Source organism: Pterocles gutturalis, unplaced genomic scaffold (assembly GCF_000699245.1).
Source record: "Pterocles gutturalis isolate BGI_N339 unplaced genomic scaffold, ASM69924v1 scaffold3713, whole genome shotgun sequence".
NCBI classification, from domain to species: domain Eukaryota; kingdom Metazoa; phylum Chordata; class Aves; order Pterocliformes; family Pteroclidae; genus Pterocles; species Pterocles gutturalis.
The window spans coordinates 1-18,028 of record NW_010117763.1 but is presented as its reverse complement, the minus strand read 5'-3'; the positions used below and the strand labels follow the sequence as shown (position 1 = coordinate 18,028).

General features: G+C 52.9%; 1 protein-coding gene across 1 annotated transcript in view; it reads right to left on the bottom strand.

Annotated features, from left to right (window-relative positions):
- The window catches only part of FLT4 (fms-related tyrosine kinase 4), a 34,235-nt gene extending 17,344 nt beyond the window's left edge, over positions 1–16,891 (bottom strand). Inside the window, 9 exon segments of the mRNA XM_010075896.1 lie at positions 1,716–1,878; positions 2,621–2,772; positions 3,397–3,514; positions 3,984–4,152; positions 4,869–5,008; positions 5,191–5,353; positions 6,254–6,366; positions 10,412–10,686; positions 16,783–16,891. Coding sequence (XP_010074198.1) covers positions 1,716–1,878; positions 2,621–2,772; positions 3,397–3,514; positions 3,984–4,152; positions 4,869–5,008; positions 5,191–5,353; positions 6,254–6,366; positions 10,412–10,686; positions 16,783–16,859 — 1,370 coding nt within the window. The 5' untranslated portion in view covers positions 16,860–16,891.
- Between the last annotated feature and the right edge of the window lie 1,137 nt (positions 16,892–18,028).

The following is an 18,028-nucleotide window of genomic DNA, read 5'->3' as shown; positions in this document are numbered from 1 at the left end:
CACACTTTCCTGGGTCTCTTGGTTACACAGTTCTAATGTGCTTTCTAAGGGTGCTCTGCAATCACGAGTGAGGCAAACATTATCTATGGATGTGAAAATCAAGGCAGGGACTGGATACTGGTGTCCCAGGCAGTGTCTTCACCCCTAGGGGTTTCATCCTTCCCATGCTAGGGGTTGAGAAAAGCAGAGGTGAAATCTGTTCATGCGTGCTTGGGGCAGTTCTTGATGCCACTTTACTCAGCAGCAAGGCCTTAAACCCCTGCTGGGTCTGTGAGTCAGGGATATCACAGACTGGCTGGGTGCTGGCCTGGAGAGCAAAGGGTGTAGCACCCAAGGGCGCTTCTGCTTCCCCTGACTCAACATATACCAGGAGGGAAACACCCCAAGTAGAGATGCTGCTGGTGTCTCACAGGGGCATGGTAGTACCTCTTCGGGCTGAGGCAGGCAAGGGGGGAGAAGAGCCCTTATCTGTCAGGGACCCGGGATGGTGCAGCCTGCAGGGTGCTTCTGAAACGCAGGTGGGGCAGGGAGATGGGAGGGTCTGCCCAAAATCCAGGGTGGGAGGTGGGGAGGGAGAGGGCTTCTGGTGACAAGGAGGCAGGGGGGAGCCAAGCGCCTAAGCGCAGTGGCAAGGGTGCATGCTGGCAGTGCAGGGCAGAGCGCTCGGCAGGGCGAGTGTATCGGTGAGCTGTGTAAACAACAGGAAGCCAGAAAGAAGCCTCCTGCATCCTCTGGAGCTATGCTAGGCAGAAATACGATGGCCTTGGGAGACAGTGCTCATAATTCATGGGCCCCTCTGCTTCCTGACAGGGCCACAGTGCACTCACATATGATGGAGAGCTCTTTGGTGTCCCTGGCTCGGCAACAGCCTGCACAGGACTGCAAGACCTGGCTTCCTCCAGGCACCCTGATGTCCTCCAACCTGACTGCTCTGGCTACAACTCCCCAGCATCCCTTTTCCTTCTTCCTGCGAGGCTGCTGCTAAAAATTGCCACTGCAGCTCTGCCTGGTGCTGCCCCAGCTTCCCAGGGCACATGCAGCAGGCACGCACCCTTCCTGCCTACCTGTTGGTGCTGCCTGCACAAACACCCTGCTGGCAAACCATCCCGGCCGCTGGCAGAGATCCGGCACTTTCCCTGGGTTCAACAACTCTCTCCACATGCAGCTGCTCTGCTCCCCTGCCTATGAGTGCTTCTGCTTCCATCATTACCCAGCAGAAGACAAAGGATAAAAAAAACCACAGGGACTTTACGGCAAGAATGGGGTGAGCCCCAGCTGCTGTCTCAGGGTCGCTCTAAGAAGCTGTGGCAATTTCTCCTGCAATCTGCCTCAGTTTCCCCATTAGCACAGTGGTCAGCGGATTTATTGCAGGTGCTGTGTGGTGTGGTCAGGCCATGGACATCCCCTGCCGGATGCAGATGGCTGAGGACACAGGGGAAGCTGTGGCAGCCCTTGGTGTCTGGGACCAGCCAGGCTGGGCAGAACTCCCATGCAGAGCACAAGTGTCTCCAGCGGGCTCCACTCTGCCTCTCCACAGGGTGAGTGGGTGTGCAGTGCTCTGAGCTATCATTCGGTGCTGTGCTCCTCTTGTCATGTTGTGGCTCAAAGAGCAAAAGTTGAGGCAGGGTCTGGGACACAGCCATGGTGCCCAAGGAGCCCATAATGCCACACTGGTGGCCTGGCAAGACACAAGTGTTGGAAGAAATGGCACTTACAGGCTGCGGCGGGAGAACATCCGACAGGGCATCCATGGCCTCCACTGCCACTGGATCACCTCTGGCGCCGGGATGCCATAGACAGTGCAGGTGAGGGCCTGGGGGCTCCTCCGGGAATAGATGCTCGGGGAAGAGGCTTCCTTCTCATGGATGCGTGGAGGAACTGCGAGGATCAGAGTGACACTGTGAGCAGCCGCGGGCTCAGCCGCTGCATCTCTGGGCCAAGCACAGCCCGCCCCAGGCCTGTTTATGGAGAGACTGGGCACTAAAGCCCTGTGGCTCTCAGGGCAGCTCCTGGGGAGCTCAGGCCTGCAAGGCAGAGCAGGTCATACTTAGACAGATTCAAGTGACATCATTTCTCCTTCCTCTGCAGAGTGTGACTGGATGCTGCAGGGCTCAAAGCACTGTCTGTCAGGTCGCAGCACAGGGCTACAGAGCCTGCTGGAGACAAATCTCCAAGCAGCAGTGCCCTTCCAGCACTTTTTATGCTTGCACGTGTTTCCTGTGTGACAGGGACCAGTTTCTGCTGGGGAAAAACACCCCAGGAGCCATGGGGCACCCAGAGGAAGTGCTCCAGCTCCAGGCGCCATGTGTGTTGCAGCTGCCCTGCCCTCAAGTCCTCGTCACTCAGGGTCGCCCTCAGCAGCAGCTCCAACTGCAGCTGGGAAATGGCCCCTGAGCAAGGACGTATCCTGCCCAGAGTGATGGAGCCAGGAACAAAACTGTGCTCTATCACCCAGGCCACAAGGAACCAGCGCAGCTGTAACCAGAGCATCCCTCAGCAATGGAGAAGATGATCAACTGCTTTAGGACAGCAGTGGGGACTCAGCCTTGGAGCAGCCCAAAGGCTGGGGCTGCGGGCTCAGTGCTTTCCCCCTGGCCCCAGCCCTGACCCCCTCCCTTACCATTGACGATTAACTGGAGGCTGATGCGCTTCTCCAGCCCCGCCAGCCTGTTCCGCAGAACCAGCGTGTACGTCCCAGCGTGCTGCTCCGACACATCCTTGATCTGCATTGAAGATTGAGATTGCTTGGGAATTAGCTTCCCGTCCTTGTACCTGCGGGGAGGCAGAGACAAAATGCAGCCATGGGGAGGAAGTGTCCCACTGGCAGCTGGGCAGGGGTTTTCTGGTCCCCACTAGAGTGCAGTCAGGGCATCCCTTGCTAGCGCTGGGAACCCTTGGGCTTTCCCTGGACCTGAGTTACAGGTCTGTGCATTGTCTCATATGGATGTGTGTGGGGCCGGGGGTGTTGTAGCTCTGCCTGGAGCAGTGTGGAGGTGCAAAGCCCCCAGCTCCCAGCCAGCTGTGGTGGCAGTGCAGCACGTGGAGGTGCACAGCCTGGCCTGCTCTCTTACTCCTCTGGGCAGCTGTGATCCCTGTTGCAGAGCGATGAGGGGCAGTGCCTGGGGGAGCTCTGCTTGGCCCCTCCAGACAGCACAGAGCTGCCAAGGTGGGCCAGAACCTTTGCTGCTTCGCCCCCAGACCTCATCTCCTCCCGTCCCATGCTGTGCAGCTGACAGCCAGGGCAGGTGGGAGAAATGACCCCCATGGGTGGGAGAAAGGGACATCAGGACAATCTTGGCCACAGAGGGACCTAGCAAGGAGGCTAGGCTAAGCTTCCCTACTTGGCAGAGGGAAGGAGGGGGGAGAAGGTGGCTCAGTCTAAGAAAGGTGAGTTACCACTGGAAGTCTGGTGGGGGGTAAGCCACGACTTTCACCGGCAGCTTCACGGCTTCATCTCCTGCAGTGGCTTCTATCACCGGGCCCTTCCTCCACTCCACATTGATGAAGGGCTTTTCTGCAAGAACAAAGGTGAGCATGGAGGTGAGGAGAGCACAAAGGGACAGGCTGTCACCAGGCTCTGCTGCTCTCCACAGGGCCCAACAGCAAGGACAGGCAGGGTGTTGTGGCAGTGCAGTTGAAAATGACTACTGTTCTGCAATGATGAAGTAAAAATTACCAAAATCCATTATTATCTTGTCTGTCTATACAACTCCCAACCCCTCTTCCACATCCCTGTTCCTGGCAGGGCCCCCTCCCTGGAACAGAAGGGGAGGGAGTGGGTGCCAGGCAGGGCTGGGTGACTGTGCTCTCAGTGTGGTGCTGGTGTGCAGAAGGGTTGAGGGACTGGAGAAAAGCTGGGTCTCACTAAAGCAGGGTGGGATAGAGGTGCGTGACCCCCTCTAGTGAACCTTGGCCCAAGCACTGCCTAAGCAGCCTGGGGATTACTCTGCTGTGGCTCTGCAAGGGAGTGAAAGGTGCCGTACCATGCACAATGACATCGGTGCTCTCCTCCAGCATCTGGGCACCGTTGGTGGCAGTGCACGTGTACTTGCCCAGGTCCTGCAGGCTGACATTGTGGAGGGTCAGGATACTGGAGAGCTCCGTGTGTGTCTGCAGGGACCGGCGCTCAGGCTCCATCACTGCCCGCTGAGTCTGCAGGAGATGGTTGAGAGAAGTGGATGAAAGACATCAAAAGGATGGGACGGTGCAGATGGGCTCCTCACATCTGCACTTCTTGCTGTCCAGCGCTCGCCTCTACCCAGACAGGCGTCTGTGCCACTGACTGCCATCCTCAGAGACAGAAAGGCAATGAGCCCTGCGTGACTGACTGCCTGAGGCTGGTGTCAGAGTTTAGCACATGGTTTGCTCTGCTCTGCAGTCCAGTAACCAGTCCGGGAGCACTGCAGGTATGTGAACAGCGTGATGCCCTCAGGGGACTCCCCTGTCTCACTGTTCACAAGAGCCAGAGGATACCACAGGGGGAAAACACAGTGGGGAAGGGACCCCCTCGCAGGCTCTCGGTAACCAGAGCTGGGTGGCTGGAATAGCTCCTTTTAAGTCAACAATATTTGCTCTGGATTTGCACTGGTGGAAGTGAAGCCAGTGTTTGCCCAGGAGAGCCCCAGAGCAATAACACCTTGGTGAGAAAAGTGCTTTCTGCCAGAAAAAGGGGTCTTGCCTCTGCCTGCCTTCTGCTGCAGAAGAGAAAAATAGGAAAGCACTCAGACCGAGATATTCAGGGCACAGCATGGTTCGGATCATGAAGCAGAGCCCTGCCAATGATGTGAAGTGGAACAATGAAGGGGCGGGAGGGGACGACTCAGAAGGAAGCGGTTCAGAGCCCTGGGAGCCGCTCTGTTTGCTGGTACCTGTTTGCCAGGGTAAGTCCACTGGAAGCGGACGCCAGAGTTGAACTCGGCCCACACTGTGCAGTTCAAGACCAGCTTCTCTCCCACTAGCAGCTCCATGGCTTTCTTGGGATACAGCTGGATGTCGTACAGCTCACTCCCTGATGAGGAAGAGGCAACGAAAAGACATTTCTGATCTATTAACTCTCCATTAACAGTAGAGGAGATATAAGCACCATGCAGAGTCTATGTAGCTAGAGAGGACCATAGCAACCCCATAAGCCACTCTGATGGACTTCTCAGCCATCCAGACTGCCCGCCCTGCACCTTCCCAAACCTTCACCTGCTATATGGATGATGAAGTAACTGGATTTGAAGACCTTCTTGTCAATGACAGTCTCACACTGGACGAACAAGGAGTCTCTGATCAAGTGTGTGGGTACCAGCACCCCCTTCTTGTTGTCCCAGAAAGTGCTTTTTCCGTCAGGATGGATGAGGGAATTTTGCTGGAAAAATCAACATTTTGCCAACTGAAATAAGAGGGTAAAAACATTCCCACCGCACCCCTTCCAGGCTTCTCCTCCCCTTCCCAGATCCCTTTTCTGGGAAGAAATGATGCAACATCATGCTGTGCTGGCCTCCTGCCCTCTCCCCCTGAAGGTCTGTCATCTAGGAATCGTGGCCTCCCCTGTACCCTGAGCAGTTGAGCAGCCGTATCCTGCACCATGAGCCTCTCCATCTGCAGAGTGGGCCAGAGACTTCCAGGAATGGAAACTTATAGAGATAGCTAAGGAAATTGATGCTGATGTCCCAAACATCAGCCTCACTGGGATGAGTGGTGACCTTGGGTAGTGTCCTTCCTGGGCAAGGGAAAGGCCCCTGGCCCCCAGAGTGTCCCTGGAGGCCTTTGTACAATAGTAACATTCATCCTGGAAGGATGTATTTGCATTGTAAAAAAAAAAAAAAAAGAAAAAAAACAGAAAAGAAAAAAAGGCACAAGCAAACTGATAACAGAATTGTTTTTAGTCGTCAGCCCCAGGGCTGCAGCCTCCTCCCTTGTGGGGATGCTGACGACTAGAGGGTTTGTAGATCACAGAGACCAGAGCAAAGAGGGGATGCTGTGGGGAAATGGGATTAAAACAAAGTCTTGTTTTGTTTCATAGAGCTCCAGGGAAGAGAAGCAAGGTTGGCAGGAAACCTGTGGGGTCTGCCCAAGGGACCTGAACAGCACAGCTTCAACCAGCAAATAAAACGAGGAAGCCAGTGGCTCGTACTTTCCATGGAAAATGTAGCCCATGCATTTTCCATTCCTGGCAGTGCCTGTCCTGCTTCCATTCAGGCAATTATAAATGCAGAACAAATGTAATACATCTCAGTCCAGAGTCTCCCACTGGCCGAGCTCTCACCAAGATCAGCGTGACGTTAAGATCCGGGATGGACACGAGGCATGGTACCCAGGTGTTCTCCTTCTTGGTGATGAGGAGGGTCTCCGGCTTGTTGATAAATGGCTGTTCAAAATCTGAAGAAGAGATACAAGGAGAAGAACAACTGAACAGAGGCAAGAAATAACTGGGAAGAGGGACCAACCAGAAGAGAAGGAGGCTTTCTGGCTTTCTTTAACACACCATGAGCTTGGCAGAGGGAGTGGTGTTGAGCTGGATAGCCCCATCTGCAATGTTCAACAGTCAGAGGCGACACTTGGAGCTTGGGAACACAAAGGGAACAGCTGAGGTGAGTGCCTGGGCCAGCCAGCTCCTCCGCACCAAACACGGTACCAGTGGAGCGGCACTTGTGCGACATTTGGGCAGTGCTGGAAATGATCTCCCCTCTCTGGCCCCCTCAGGGTCTCTGCCTGGGTGTGACCATTTGTGAAACTGGTGGGTCTCATCCTGGGCTCAGTGCCTGCCCAGCTGGTGCCTGCATGCGGCCTCTCGTTGGGGACAGCGCGGGGCTGTGCCGCCCTGGTGCGGGGCAGGCAGTGTGACCTTCCAGGGCGAGGAAGTGATCCGCAGCGGAATGGTATGCAGATGTCATCCTGCAGCCATCCCGGCCGGCAGATAAACAGATGAGCTGAGCTTTCCAGGGCTGCCACCCCACTGCCTCCCAACTGCTGCAAGCACAAATACTGACAGGAAGAGCAAAACCACCCAAAACTAATCAGTGAAACAACTTATCAAGGCCAGGGCGTTACACTGAACTCCATGCAGAGCAGCAATGTGGCTGCAGAAGGGGCTGCCCCGTCCAGCCCCATGCATGTCAGATGAGACAAGCCCAAGCGAGACTCCATGGCAGAAGGGAGCTGATAGCAGCATACAAAGGAGATGTGCCGTGGCCCTCACCCATCATGCCAGGCACCATCCCGACACAGAGCACAACGTCCAACCCCATCCCAGGGAGATGGCAACCTAACAGCGCAGCATGGACCCCATTTCTGGTTCTTCCTCACATACACTGGAAAGAGCTGGTGAGACCAAGATGCAGAATACACTTGTAACCCAAGCCTGGGAAGGGTGGGAAGATTTGTCTTGCAGTGCCCCATGCCAGCTGCTCCTGAGGCACCCGTTCCCTGTCCACTTGGCAGCACTTTTCTTTAAAATTAAAATTTCAGTCTGTGTGTTTTTTCTACCCTTTGGACTCCCAAACAGGGCACCCAGGTTGACTAAATGGGATGAAGACAAAATTGGAAGAAGAGACAATGACCTGCGAGGCTGCTTAGTGTCCTCTGGCAGTGCCTCACTGATGGATTAATTTCTTCTGTAATATCAGCCCCTGCCTGCCCATTTCCACACGGATACGTGCCTCACAGGATGCTCTGAATACAGACTGGTCCTTACTGTCGCCGATGGCTGGTGTTGCCAGTGTCTTTCCTCTGTAAGGGATATGTCTCTGGAAACGTCCACCCAGCACATGGTCAGGATTGGCTTTGTTCATGGAAACTGTCCCCTGGGTGAAAGGGGCTCCACAAGAAAGTGGTGGGGCTGCCCCAGGGACCTGGTAGGGGAGATCTTACGGTTTCTGGTATGATGGAATCAGAGCAAATGATCCCAGTGGCCTTAATGGGTACTCTCTATTCACCTGGATTGCAGCTAAACCACTGATTTAAAGGGACTGTAGCATGAGGATGTCTGTTTGTCCAGCCTGAGACTCTTTTCCTCTGCTACCCAAGCCCTAAAGCTGCCCATCTAAAATGAAGTCAAAAATGAAAGTGGTAATGGTCCCCATTTGGGGATCCTGCTGTTTAAATTATGTTCGGCCCAACCCAGTGCTCACACTTAAGTGCATAAGGGAATTCCTTTAATTTTTGGTCTGTAAAGGACTGCCCAGAGGATGCTTATCTTTATTTCCTGGGCTTTTGTGCTGCCACAGGATAGCTGTCTTCTGAAATCACAGATTTGTTTCTGAGTATGAACATGTTCCTCATTCCTCTCCCAAGCCCTGGGCATGTGAGAGGGAGGAGGTGCACAACTGCCAGAGGTGAGAGACTATGAGGTCCCCTCCAAGCTCAGATGGCAGCCAAGAACTGATTTACTGGGCTAGTCCTGCTGCCAATGAGCTTGTGATTCATGCACTAGCTCCCCGCTCTGACCACATCACATATTTTCTGTGAGGCTGTCTTAATGGGTCAGGTGGGAATAATTTAGCATCTTCTTCATTAATATATGCTAAGCCTTATGAGATGGGGGCTGTACACAGCCTATTCCACCCTGACAAGGCATTCTGTGTGTTTACAGCACTATCTGCAGCTGTAATAAAACACACACCTAACCAGACACATGGGAAATGAGAGATATGCATGGAGAGTTCATTTGAGAACTCAGCTGCAGGTAAAACACAGAAGAACCCATTTTTCCAGCCAAGGACAGATATTTTGTTCCTGGCAATTCCACCAAGCTCCTAGCATGAGAAAGGAGGTTGATGGATAAATCTGTGGTCTGATCATGCTGTCTCCAAACATCCCTGACACTTACATCAGCCCTTCCAAGCTCTCCAGGGACAGTTTCGCATCGCAGCCCAGTTCAGCAGAAACAGGCAGGGCTTTATCTGGATGTTCTGCAATGGCTACGGTTACCGTATGCCTGGGTTTTCCTGACATGTCCCTTCTCTTAAAGCCTGTCCTGTCTGGAAAGGCAGATTCTGAGGTTTCCTGGATGTTTGATAGCTGTAACAGGGCACAGCCTGATTGGAATGAGTAGGAACATGTGCTGTGTAGCCATGTGCACAGCAACGCTGGGAGGTGTTGGCTGGATCTGTTGCACACACGCTGTCCACAGGCACAGTGAGTCCCACGGGCCCTGACAGTGTGGGATTTATTGCTCCCTGACCTACACCGCACGTGCATGCTTGCTGCTCTCTGGTAAACAGCAGAGTCACTACTGAGCTGTAGGTGAGGATGGAGGTGAGAGAAGGTGGACAAGGGAGCAAAGGAAGTGGCATTGGCTGGATCACAAAGAAAATCAGGCTGCAAAAGCAGTCCCTGCATGTAAGCCTGTTAGGTTGTACTTATTTTCAGTGTGTGTAAGAAGCTCTCTGCCTCCATCCTGGTACAACACTTCAGTGTCTGAACACCCCTGTCCAACTCACAGACATCTCCTCACAACACATCTGGGACTGAGGGAAGCTCTGTCTTGTTTTAGGATGGACAGCAGAGCCCATGGAAAGAAGAGGCAATTGCCCAGACAGACCCCAGTTCCTCTCCAGCAGCTGCCCAGCTTTTCTGATTTGCCCCTGCATTTTTCTCTGCATAGCTGCAGAGGCAAATATGGCTTTGCCCTGGGACTTCTGAAAAATGCTTCTTGTATGTCATGACCTGCCTGGCTCGTGACAACTGCACCAACTAATAAATGGGGGTGGAAAGAGAAATAGCTCAGCCAACTGTTTCCAGAGGACAGCACTCATTTATCTTGCTGGCGCACGCTGTGAGCAGTGGGAGAGACAGCAGCGGAGGAGCCCCTGGGCATGGGGAAGTGAGTATTGGCCCCACAGCCACTTGCTGAACTGAGGTTCCAGCTTCAAGCCTGGTGGGCAGCCCTCCTCCTCCAAAACCCTCTGTGCAGGCAGTGTGAAGAGGAGCATCTGCATCTGCCATGGGGGAGTGGCTCCAGGGCCATCCTGCCTGGGGACAGGAGGAGGCTGCACATGGCATGTTTGTACCACTCCTCTCTCAGTTTACAGAACATTGTCATCCCTAGCCACTAGCATCTCAGAGAGCCCACAGCTGCCCAGAAGCTAACTCTTGTGCTTTTTTTAGCAGTGGAGCGTCTCTGAGGCTCAGCTCTCACTCCTTAAATTCCTGCATTCCAGCCCGGCTGGAGTGATACCCCCAGGCTGGGACGTAATTGAATCCCAGGCGCTGCCGCCATCCCCCAGAAGTGGACGGATATTGGTTCCCTCGAAGTGCAGGGAGCCAGCCCTCAGCCCCCTCCCTGAGCCTACAGCAGCCATGCTCTGCCCTGGGAGGCCGGGGGGCACACGTCAGGCATTTTAATCTTTCTGATATTATGCTGGTGCATAGGCTGCCCCGAGCTCCCCCAGCCTGAAGGCGCACACTGTTGGATAGCTCTTACCTCTCACAAACACGTAGGTGCTGGCTGCTGTGGTGCCCTCAATTTTGGCATCAATGTACTTGTAGTAGCAGCGGTAGTAACCCGTGTCATTCGCCTGGGTCTCTGTCAGCACCAGGACTTTGCAGTACGGCTTCGTGCCGGTCCCCTCGCAGTCTTCTTCTCGGATTGTCCGGCCGCTGCTGGGAGCTGCTGAGGCCACCAGCTCCGTCTCCTTCTCTTTTCCAGCAGGGTCCACCTTGCCCCCAGGCCACGACCACTCCAAGGGATGCTGGCCTCTAGACATGGACGAAGAGCAGAGTTACCTTCGGGCCGTGCAGGGTGAATGCAGCGGGGATTAAACTGCCCTGTGTGACTCTGCGCACATCTGCACGTGGCCCGGCCAGCCACCGCTCTCAGGTTGCGGCGTGGAGGGATGGCCATCCTCCAAGGAGAAAAACAGGCATGAGGAGACAGCAGGCAGCTTCTCTAATTGCTGGGTGAGCAGAGGCTTGTCCCCTTCCCCAGGCCACCTCTCCGGCCATGCTAAGCTGTAAGAAACCAGCCCACTCACAAGCAGGTCTCCCCCTCCCATGATTTTGTCCTACTAGTATTGATGCCAGGACAGGGAGCCACACAAGGCTCTGAGGGAAAGACTCAATTTATTCTCTGTTTCCTCTCATGATTAAAAGGGGCCAGAGCTATTAAGAAAACACACAGATGTGATGAGTTCCCTTGGCTCAGTGCAGATGCTGGCTGGGGCTCATGGTGTGATGAATGGAGTGGGAAGGAGAACGAGGGAAGGAGAGCAGACTGGAAAGAAAACCAGAAAGAGAAAAGCAGGAGTCAGGGATAAAAGACAGCAAGGAAAAAACAAGGGGAGGATCAGCTCATCGCCTTTTGCCCAGCTGCCAGCTGTACTTCCTTCCCTGCTGCTGTGGGAGGGGGTTCCCTTGCTCTGCACAGCACCCTGCAGCCCCCCAACACGCTCCCCTGCCTGGCCTGGGGCTGCTGCCCCTTCCCACCTCTGCAGAGACACAACCACAGAGCCTGTTCACCAGCAGCCCAAAGACAAACAGAAAAGTCCAGGAACTGCAAGAAACCCCCAGACAGAGCATGCACGTGTGTATTTATATATAGCCAAGGATCTCCGGAGCAGGAGGCTTGCATATGCACATGTACGCACACACACATGCCACCACAGCTTGCTATAACTGCGCTTGTTTACTACAAACAAAATAAGCTTTTATTCTACGCTGGAAGTTTCCTTCTGTGAAATCAGAGCCCCTTTCAGAGGAAGGCCTAGTCCCCACTTGAAAGTTCACCAGTATACCTGAAAGTCACTTAAGAATGTTCCAAAAAAAAAAAAAAAGAAATGGGGAAAAAAGATGACATCACAAGAGACAGCTGTGGGGGTGAAAATGGCCTTTTGTCGGCATCATTGGCTCTGTTAGGGGAAACAGGGTTCATCTCTTATGCAAGTTGGGAATAAGTGTGCTGGCACATGCAGCTCTCTGCCAGGGCAGCTCTGCAGACAGATGCTTTTAAGCACAGCCAGGCTGTGACCATCACCAATAGCTGGATCCAGACAGCAAGGGACAGTGAGGAGGAAGCAAGATAAGGTGCCATCTGAGGGCACAATGGCTCAGATGCATGAGGACAGGATTTCTTTCCAAGCGTGGGGGAAAGACCTGTCCCTCTGTGTTTGTCTTCAGCAGCTGATTTATCTTCCTGCACACCTTGCTCTCTTCCAGCTCCTGCTGCCCAGCTCACCGCGGATGAGTTTGGAGACAGTGTGCAGCGCTCTCCCCGTGTCACCAAGCACAGGGGCTCTGGAGGCAGTGATGTGCTCTCGGGGACAGCCACGCAGCCCCTCTGACCCAGCTCAGACTTCTGCATTCACTAAAAATGCCATCAGTGCCCAAGGCAGGACTGGAAGTACAGCTCCAGGGGCTGTGTCCATGAATCACAGGCAGGCTTTTCCAAAGGATCAGAGTCTCACAAACACTTCAGTAAAAATAAGACTTCCGAATTTTGAGTTTTTTCCATCCTATGCATGTACAGGGAAAATAATAGTAAATCTGAACACCAAACCAGTAACAGCCAGTGGCCTCTGCTGTGCCCATCGCTGCTGCACCCATGGCCCCGCTGCAGGCACAGACTGTGGGACCAGCCCCTCTCTCAGCCCAGAGCCGGGAGCTTCAGACCCTGACTGCACAAAGGAGCCCCAAAGCCCTTTGCGTTTGCTCAGGCATTTTTGGCGCTCCACGTGACGCAGGGTAATTGTACAAGTCTCCAGCGTTTCCGCTTTCTGTTTGTTTACCCACTGGGATTTTCACGCATTATCAGATCCACTTGTTTTATTAACCATCAAGGCCAGCAGTAGCTGAGTGACACGTATTTATATAAACACGGATGGGCCAGTACAAACAGACCTACCAACCAGCCCACGGGCAGCTCTGAACTCAGGCATTCCTTGCATCACGTGCTGCTCAACCAGACTGAGTGGGGACACAGAAGGTGTAGGCATCAGTGTGAGTCCAAGTCGGCATCACTGGTGTGTTAAGAGGACCAGAAGAAGGCACGGATGAGGGCAGGCCAGGCTCACTTGGGCTTATTTCTCAATCTACCATCTTCATCTGGGGACAGGTCCAGGCAGCAGTTTTGGATGGTTCCCTCCCTCCTATCTGTCACCTTCGAAGATTTGTTCCCAAGTTGTTTTCTTTCAGCTCTGTGATAATGTGCCTCTGGGCGATGGAGCCTGCTGATGCCAGCTGGAAACAGATGCACTGTAGGCTTCTGCACAGCTGCTTTCCTAAATCTTTTCAGGACAGATGGTCTTCAAGGGAGACGCTGGCACCACTTTTCTTCAATCTTCTTTGGAGCTCACAAGCATAGCATGATGGGCAAAGCTGGCTGTGGCTTTGTGGCTTACTGAGGGTAAGACAGATCCCTCCTCAGCACCACAGAGGATGTTGACAGCAGTCACATACACGTAGGAAAGCGCAGCAGGTGCTGTGTGTCCCCAGACACTGCTCTGGAGCAGTCATGGTGGGGGGCACTGCTTTATCCTTGGCCTCCTTCAGCCCTGCCACAGTGCTTATTTCCTCCCCAGGAGCCAAGAGGGCTCCAGGGTCAAATACTTCCTCTCTGCCAGGGCAGAGTTTGTGCATCCACAAGCATCTGCGAGTCAGCTCTATTAACAAGTCACTCGGCAGCAAAGGACAATGTTGCCCTTCTTTTTCTAAATACCACAGCTGAGTGATGCTCCCTCTCCACCTGAGTGCCCAGCACCTGCAGGATGGGATGGCTGGGGCTGGGCTGTCACAGCCAGGATCAAGTTGATCCCTCTGCATGTTTCTGCTGTTGCGCAGCCACCTCCTGTGGGCTCTGCTCCAATATTCCTGAGCTGGAACATCACAAGCTCTCCACTCTTCCCCAGCACAGGCTGCTGAGGGCATGAATGCAGAGATTCACCATATTATTTCCTTTCTTCTCAGGATGGAAGCTAATAAAAGATACACTCTCCAGGTTGGCATCAGCCCCCTTGCCCTGCTCTGCCACACGCTGAGATCAAAACATCACTGGGGCTCTCAGCCAGCCCTGGCATGATCTATAGTTTGGGGAATGCTCCTACACTGGTCCTTTGCTCTGTCTGGACCTGTCAAGGGTGCATCGCACTGGGTGACGGGTAGAATGTACCTGTACATGATGCCATTTGTAAAAGCAGAGCCCCAGCATCTGGTAGCTCCTTGTGGGTGTTCTGTGTCTTTGCCTCTCTGTTAAGCATGCCCAGCTCCAGACTCATCGCTTATCCCACAGCCTGGCACGGCCTCTGGTCACCAGTGAGGCTGGGCAGGCTGTGGAGCGGGAGGGGAACTGCAGAGCTGCGGGTGTGTGAGGTCCAGGGTGCTGCAAGGGAGCCTGAGAGCACAGTCAGCTGCGGGAATCTCACGCTCGGTGGGTGAAGCTTGAAAGGTCTCCAGGGAGTCTCATGTTGGGGGTTTTGAGCTCAGTTTTCTGCTGCAGCAGGCCCATACTCCTGGCTCCAGGGCAGCTGGAAGAGCAGCCAGAGGACATTGTTCTCAAGGGAAGACCAGGGTCAAACTGAAGCCACCTCCAACACAATGCTCAGCAGGGAATCCTTGGATCCTGGATTTGATTTCATATGTGTTTCTGCCCTACCCTGCCCCACCACCCTCTCCTTTGCCTGTTCTCTTGGTGGTCTGCATGTTTTTCCCTTCAGCTCCCATTAACACAAGCCAGGTCTTCCCAGTGTGGGCCATGGTCCAGAGAAGAGGTTGGAGAAGCAGCTGGGTGTAATTAGAGATCCAGGGACCAGGAAAGATTTACTTTTCATTCAAATAAAGTAATAGTGTCCCACAGTTAAAATCCTCTCCTCAAGACGTTAGACAAACACAGGCATGAGAGCTCAGAGGAAGAAGGGGAACCTCTGAGCCATGCAGGAGATGCTGAGACTTATCTACCTGCAGATGGTGCGAAGGCCAGCACACAGCCCCCAAAGAGCATATCTGGAATAGCAGGATGAGCCAGGGAACAACACAAACAGAGGCTGCCTGGGGTTTAGTACTGTTTGCAGATGGCCCTGCTGCTCTTTGGCTGGCCAGTTCAGTCCCGCACCTGGGAGCCAGGGGTAAGGATGTTCCTTATCTCAGCTGTGTCCATGCCAGCACGCTGTGTGGATGCTGCCTAGGGAGCCTGAAAGACAAGCTGCAGCAGGGAACAGGGAGCTTGCTGCCACTTGAAGAGACTCTGTAGCTTGTACAATGCTCCCTGCAAGGGCAGGACAGGCAGAGTCTGCACTGGAAATAAGATTTATTTTTTTTTTATGCTTCATGTGATTTTCCTTTATATTAATCGACACATAACAAATGTACAAAGAAAGGGCAATCTTGTTCTTCCCAGTCCAGGAGGGTTAGCGAAAAGAAAGGCTTCCCACTTCATAGTGCTAAGCAAGTATATTCATGCTTGACTGCAGAAGACACTTTCTTTAACCACACCTCTAACTTCAGTATGTCCTTTAGCCTTGGCTCAACCTGCAACCAACACAGCCTTAAAAACACTTTCTCTGTCCCTCCCTGAACCACTGCTGAGAAAGGGTCTGGCCTGATTATAAACTAATTCAGAATAATCTCGAATCTACCCTCTTCCAAGGTTTTAACAGAGTGTCAGCTCCCGCATCACTCTGCAGAGAGAACTGCCATGGCAGAGCACTGGAGTCCCCAGACTCCCTCCTCTTCCTCTGTGCCCTTCACAGCAGATATTTGGCTGACCACAGTCCTCCAACTCACACATTTCCTACAACCTAGCACACACCATGGCTCCTCAGGTCACCTTATGACCAAGCCCGCAACTGCTTAGCTTCCCAGACCGAGTGAAATCAGTTCAGTATGGCCATCAACAACCTTTCCTCTGTCCCTTCTCCCCTGGCTATGAACGGATTCACAAAGGAAAAGCAATGCCATCTGTTCCAGGAGAAGTTAAATATGTTTGTGACAAGACACGAACACAATGCCAGCCAAGTGTTTGCAGTAATTGCTCCATGGTTATATATAACACTGAGAAACACCCATTTGAGGCCCACGCTGAAGTTATCCCCCCATTGGGCTCTAGCACTCGGATCCCCAGCATGGATCTGCTTTCAGCTGCTGAAGGGAAACTCCAGCTTTGTCAGGCAAATGGACCTTGGTCAATTCTCCCAGTTGTTTTTTTCCTTTCTTTCCAAGATAGGGGGTAGTGATGAAAACACGTACAGCCAAGTGTCCCAGCATGGGATAAATCAGTTCAGGTACATCACCTTCTCAGAGCCATAGTCTCTAAAACAACCAGAGATTCTCCAGCTCCTCTCACAGAGTTATTCACCTGGCCTGGCTGGGGCTTCTCTTCACCCTCATGTGTACAAGGCAGAGCATAAATTCCCAGCTTTCTAGAAAAGCTGGCAGCCACCGCTAAGTGCAGCCTTGCCTTCTCCCATGGATATTTCCCAAAGTCCCCCAAAATGACCTGTTAGATTTAGAAACCAGAACTACAACCCTAGCAGCCCCTGATGAGGTGAGAGAAAGGCAAGGAGAGTTAGGAAGGCAGTTTCCCTGAAGAGCTTACAAGGAAGCTATCAGATCACACAAATGTTTCCCTATCTTCCTTCAGCCTGCAAGACTACAGCAGAGGTTATCACCATCTCCTCTGAGATGTCTTCAGCTTCTTTTTCGATCAGTTAATTAGATGAATTCACACTTGTTGAATGTGGCAGATTTCTAGTCAGCCGTGCTCATTTGCAGGCATACTGCAGCCAAGGCATCCCTGGTGGGCTCTCCGTGCCTCGTCTTCCAACACTCAGCAGGTAAGAGCAGTCCAGGCAGAGCCATGCACCTTACCTGCAGGTGATGGTCAGCGTATCCTTGGTGTTGATGATGTGTTCCTCCTCAGTAATGCTGAGAGTAGGGGGGGTCATAGAATAGCTGCTCACCAAATCTGTGGAGAGAAAGACGAGAGGGGATGATGCAGACATCTGCTAGTCTGGACCCACCGCTGTGGGCAGCAGCTAGCTTGGCATCACGAGCCCACGAGGCTTTGCCCCTCTCTGAAGGAAACATCCCATAAGAGTCCTCTCTTCAGCAACACCTCTAGGGCTGGGGCCAGAGAGCCCCTGGGCTCAGAGAAACAGACTAGCACAGATGAGAGGCAGAAAAAGAATGGAAGACCAGAAATCAGGGAATCCAGGTGTGGCCATTCCTCACCAGGTCACTGAGATGGAGCTCACTTGGACTACTGCTCTGAAATTATCTTATCTGATGACTGGAGGGACTCTGTCAGGAGAATTTTCTGTATGCATGTAGTTTTCTCTAATGAGGCGGACAAATCAGGGGTGCCCAGATACCACAAATGCAAAACTCTTGTGTTTGTACAGAGATGGTCCCAGGAGCCAGCAGGCATTCACTGAATGTCCTGTTCTTTCTGGGTACGGGCAGTCACCCGAACATGACAAAATCTTTGGGGATGACAGCAGCCCCCTTCCTTGCACTGCAGCCAGGCAGGCATTCCAGGGGTGAAATTATCCAGACTCAAGGAAGGGCAGGTAAACACATTATCACACACTTCTCCCAGCTTTTGTCTGGGAGAGTCCCACTTCTCCTGTGCTTGCATCTCCGGCATGCCAGACACGCACCCTGAGTGAGCTCCTCATGGACAAGACATCTCGAAGTACCGGTTACCTCAGAGACGTGCCCATTGCTTTTCATTAGCACGGTGTTGCTGACTGTCATTACTTTGTGATCTTTATCTTAAAACTCCAGCTTCTGGAGACGTGAGATAATTCAAAAGAAAAGTCTCAGTGACTGCAAAAACAAGTAAGCAAACTAACCAGAAACAGAATTAAAAAAAAAAAAAAAAGTTGCAAAATGTGAAGCTGTGACTCAGGTAGATGCTAAATGTTAAGGAAGAAAAGAATGCAAAAATATGTTGCTAGCTCACTTTTCTATAGAAACAAGAAGTTTTTGCAATCGTGTTCTGTGCACGTCTGTCTCGGTCCCTCGTAACATTCAAACCCACGTATTGGAGAGATCTGGCAGGGAGGGAGAGCTCTCAAGGACATGGTGTTTCCACGGGTTTCACAAGCTGCAG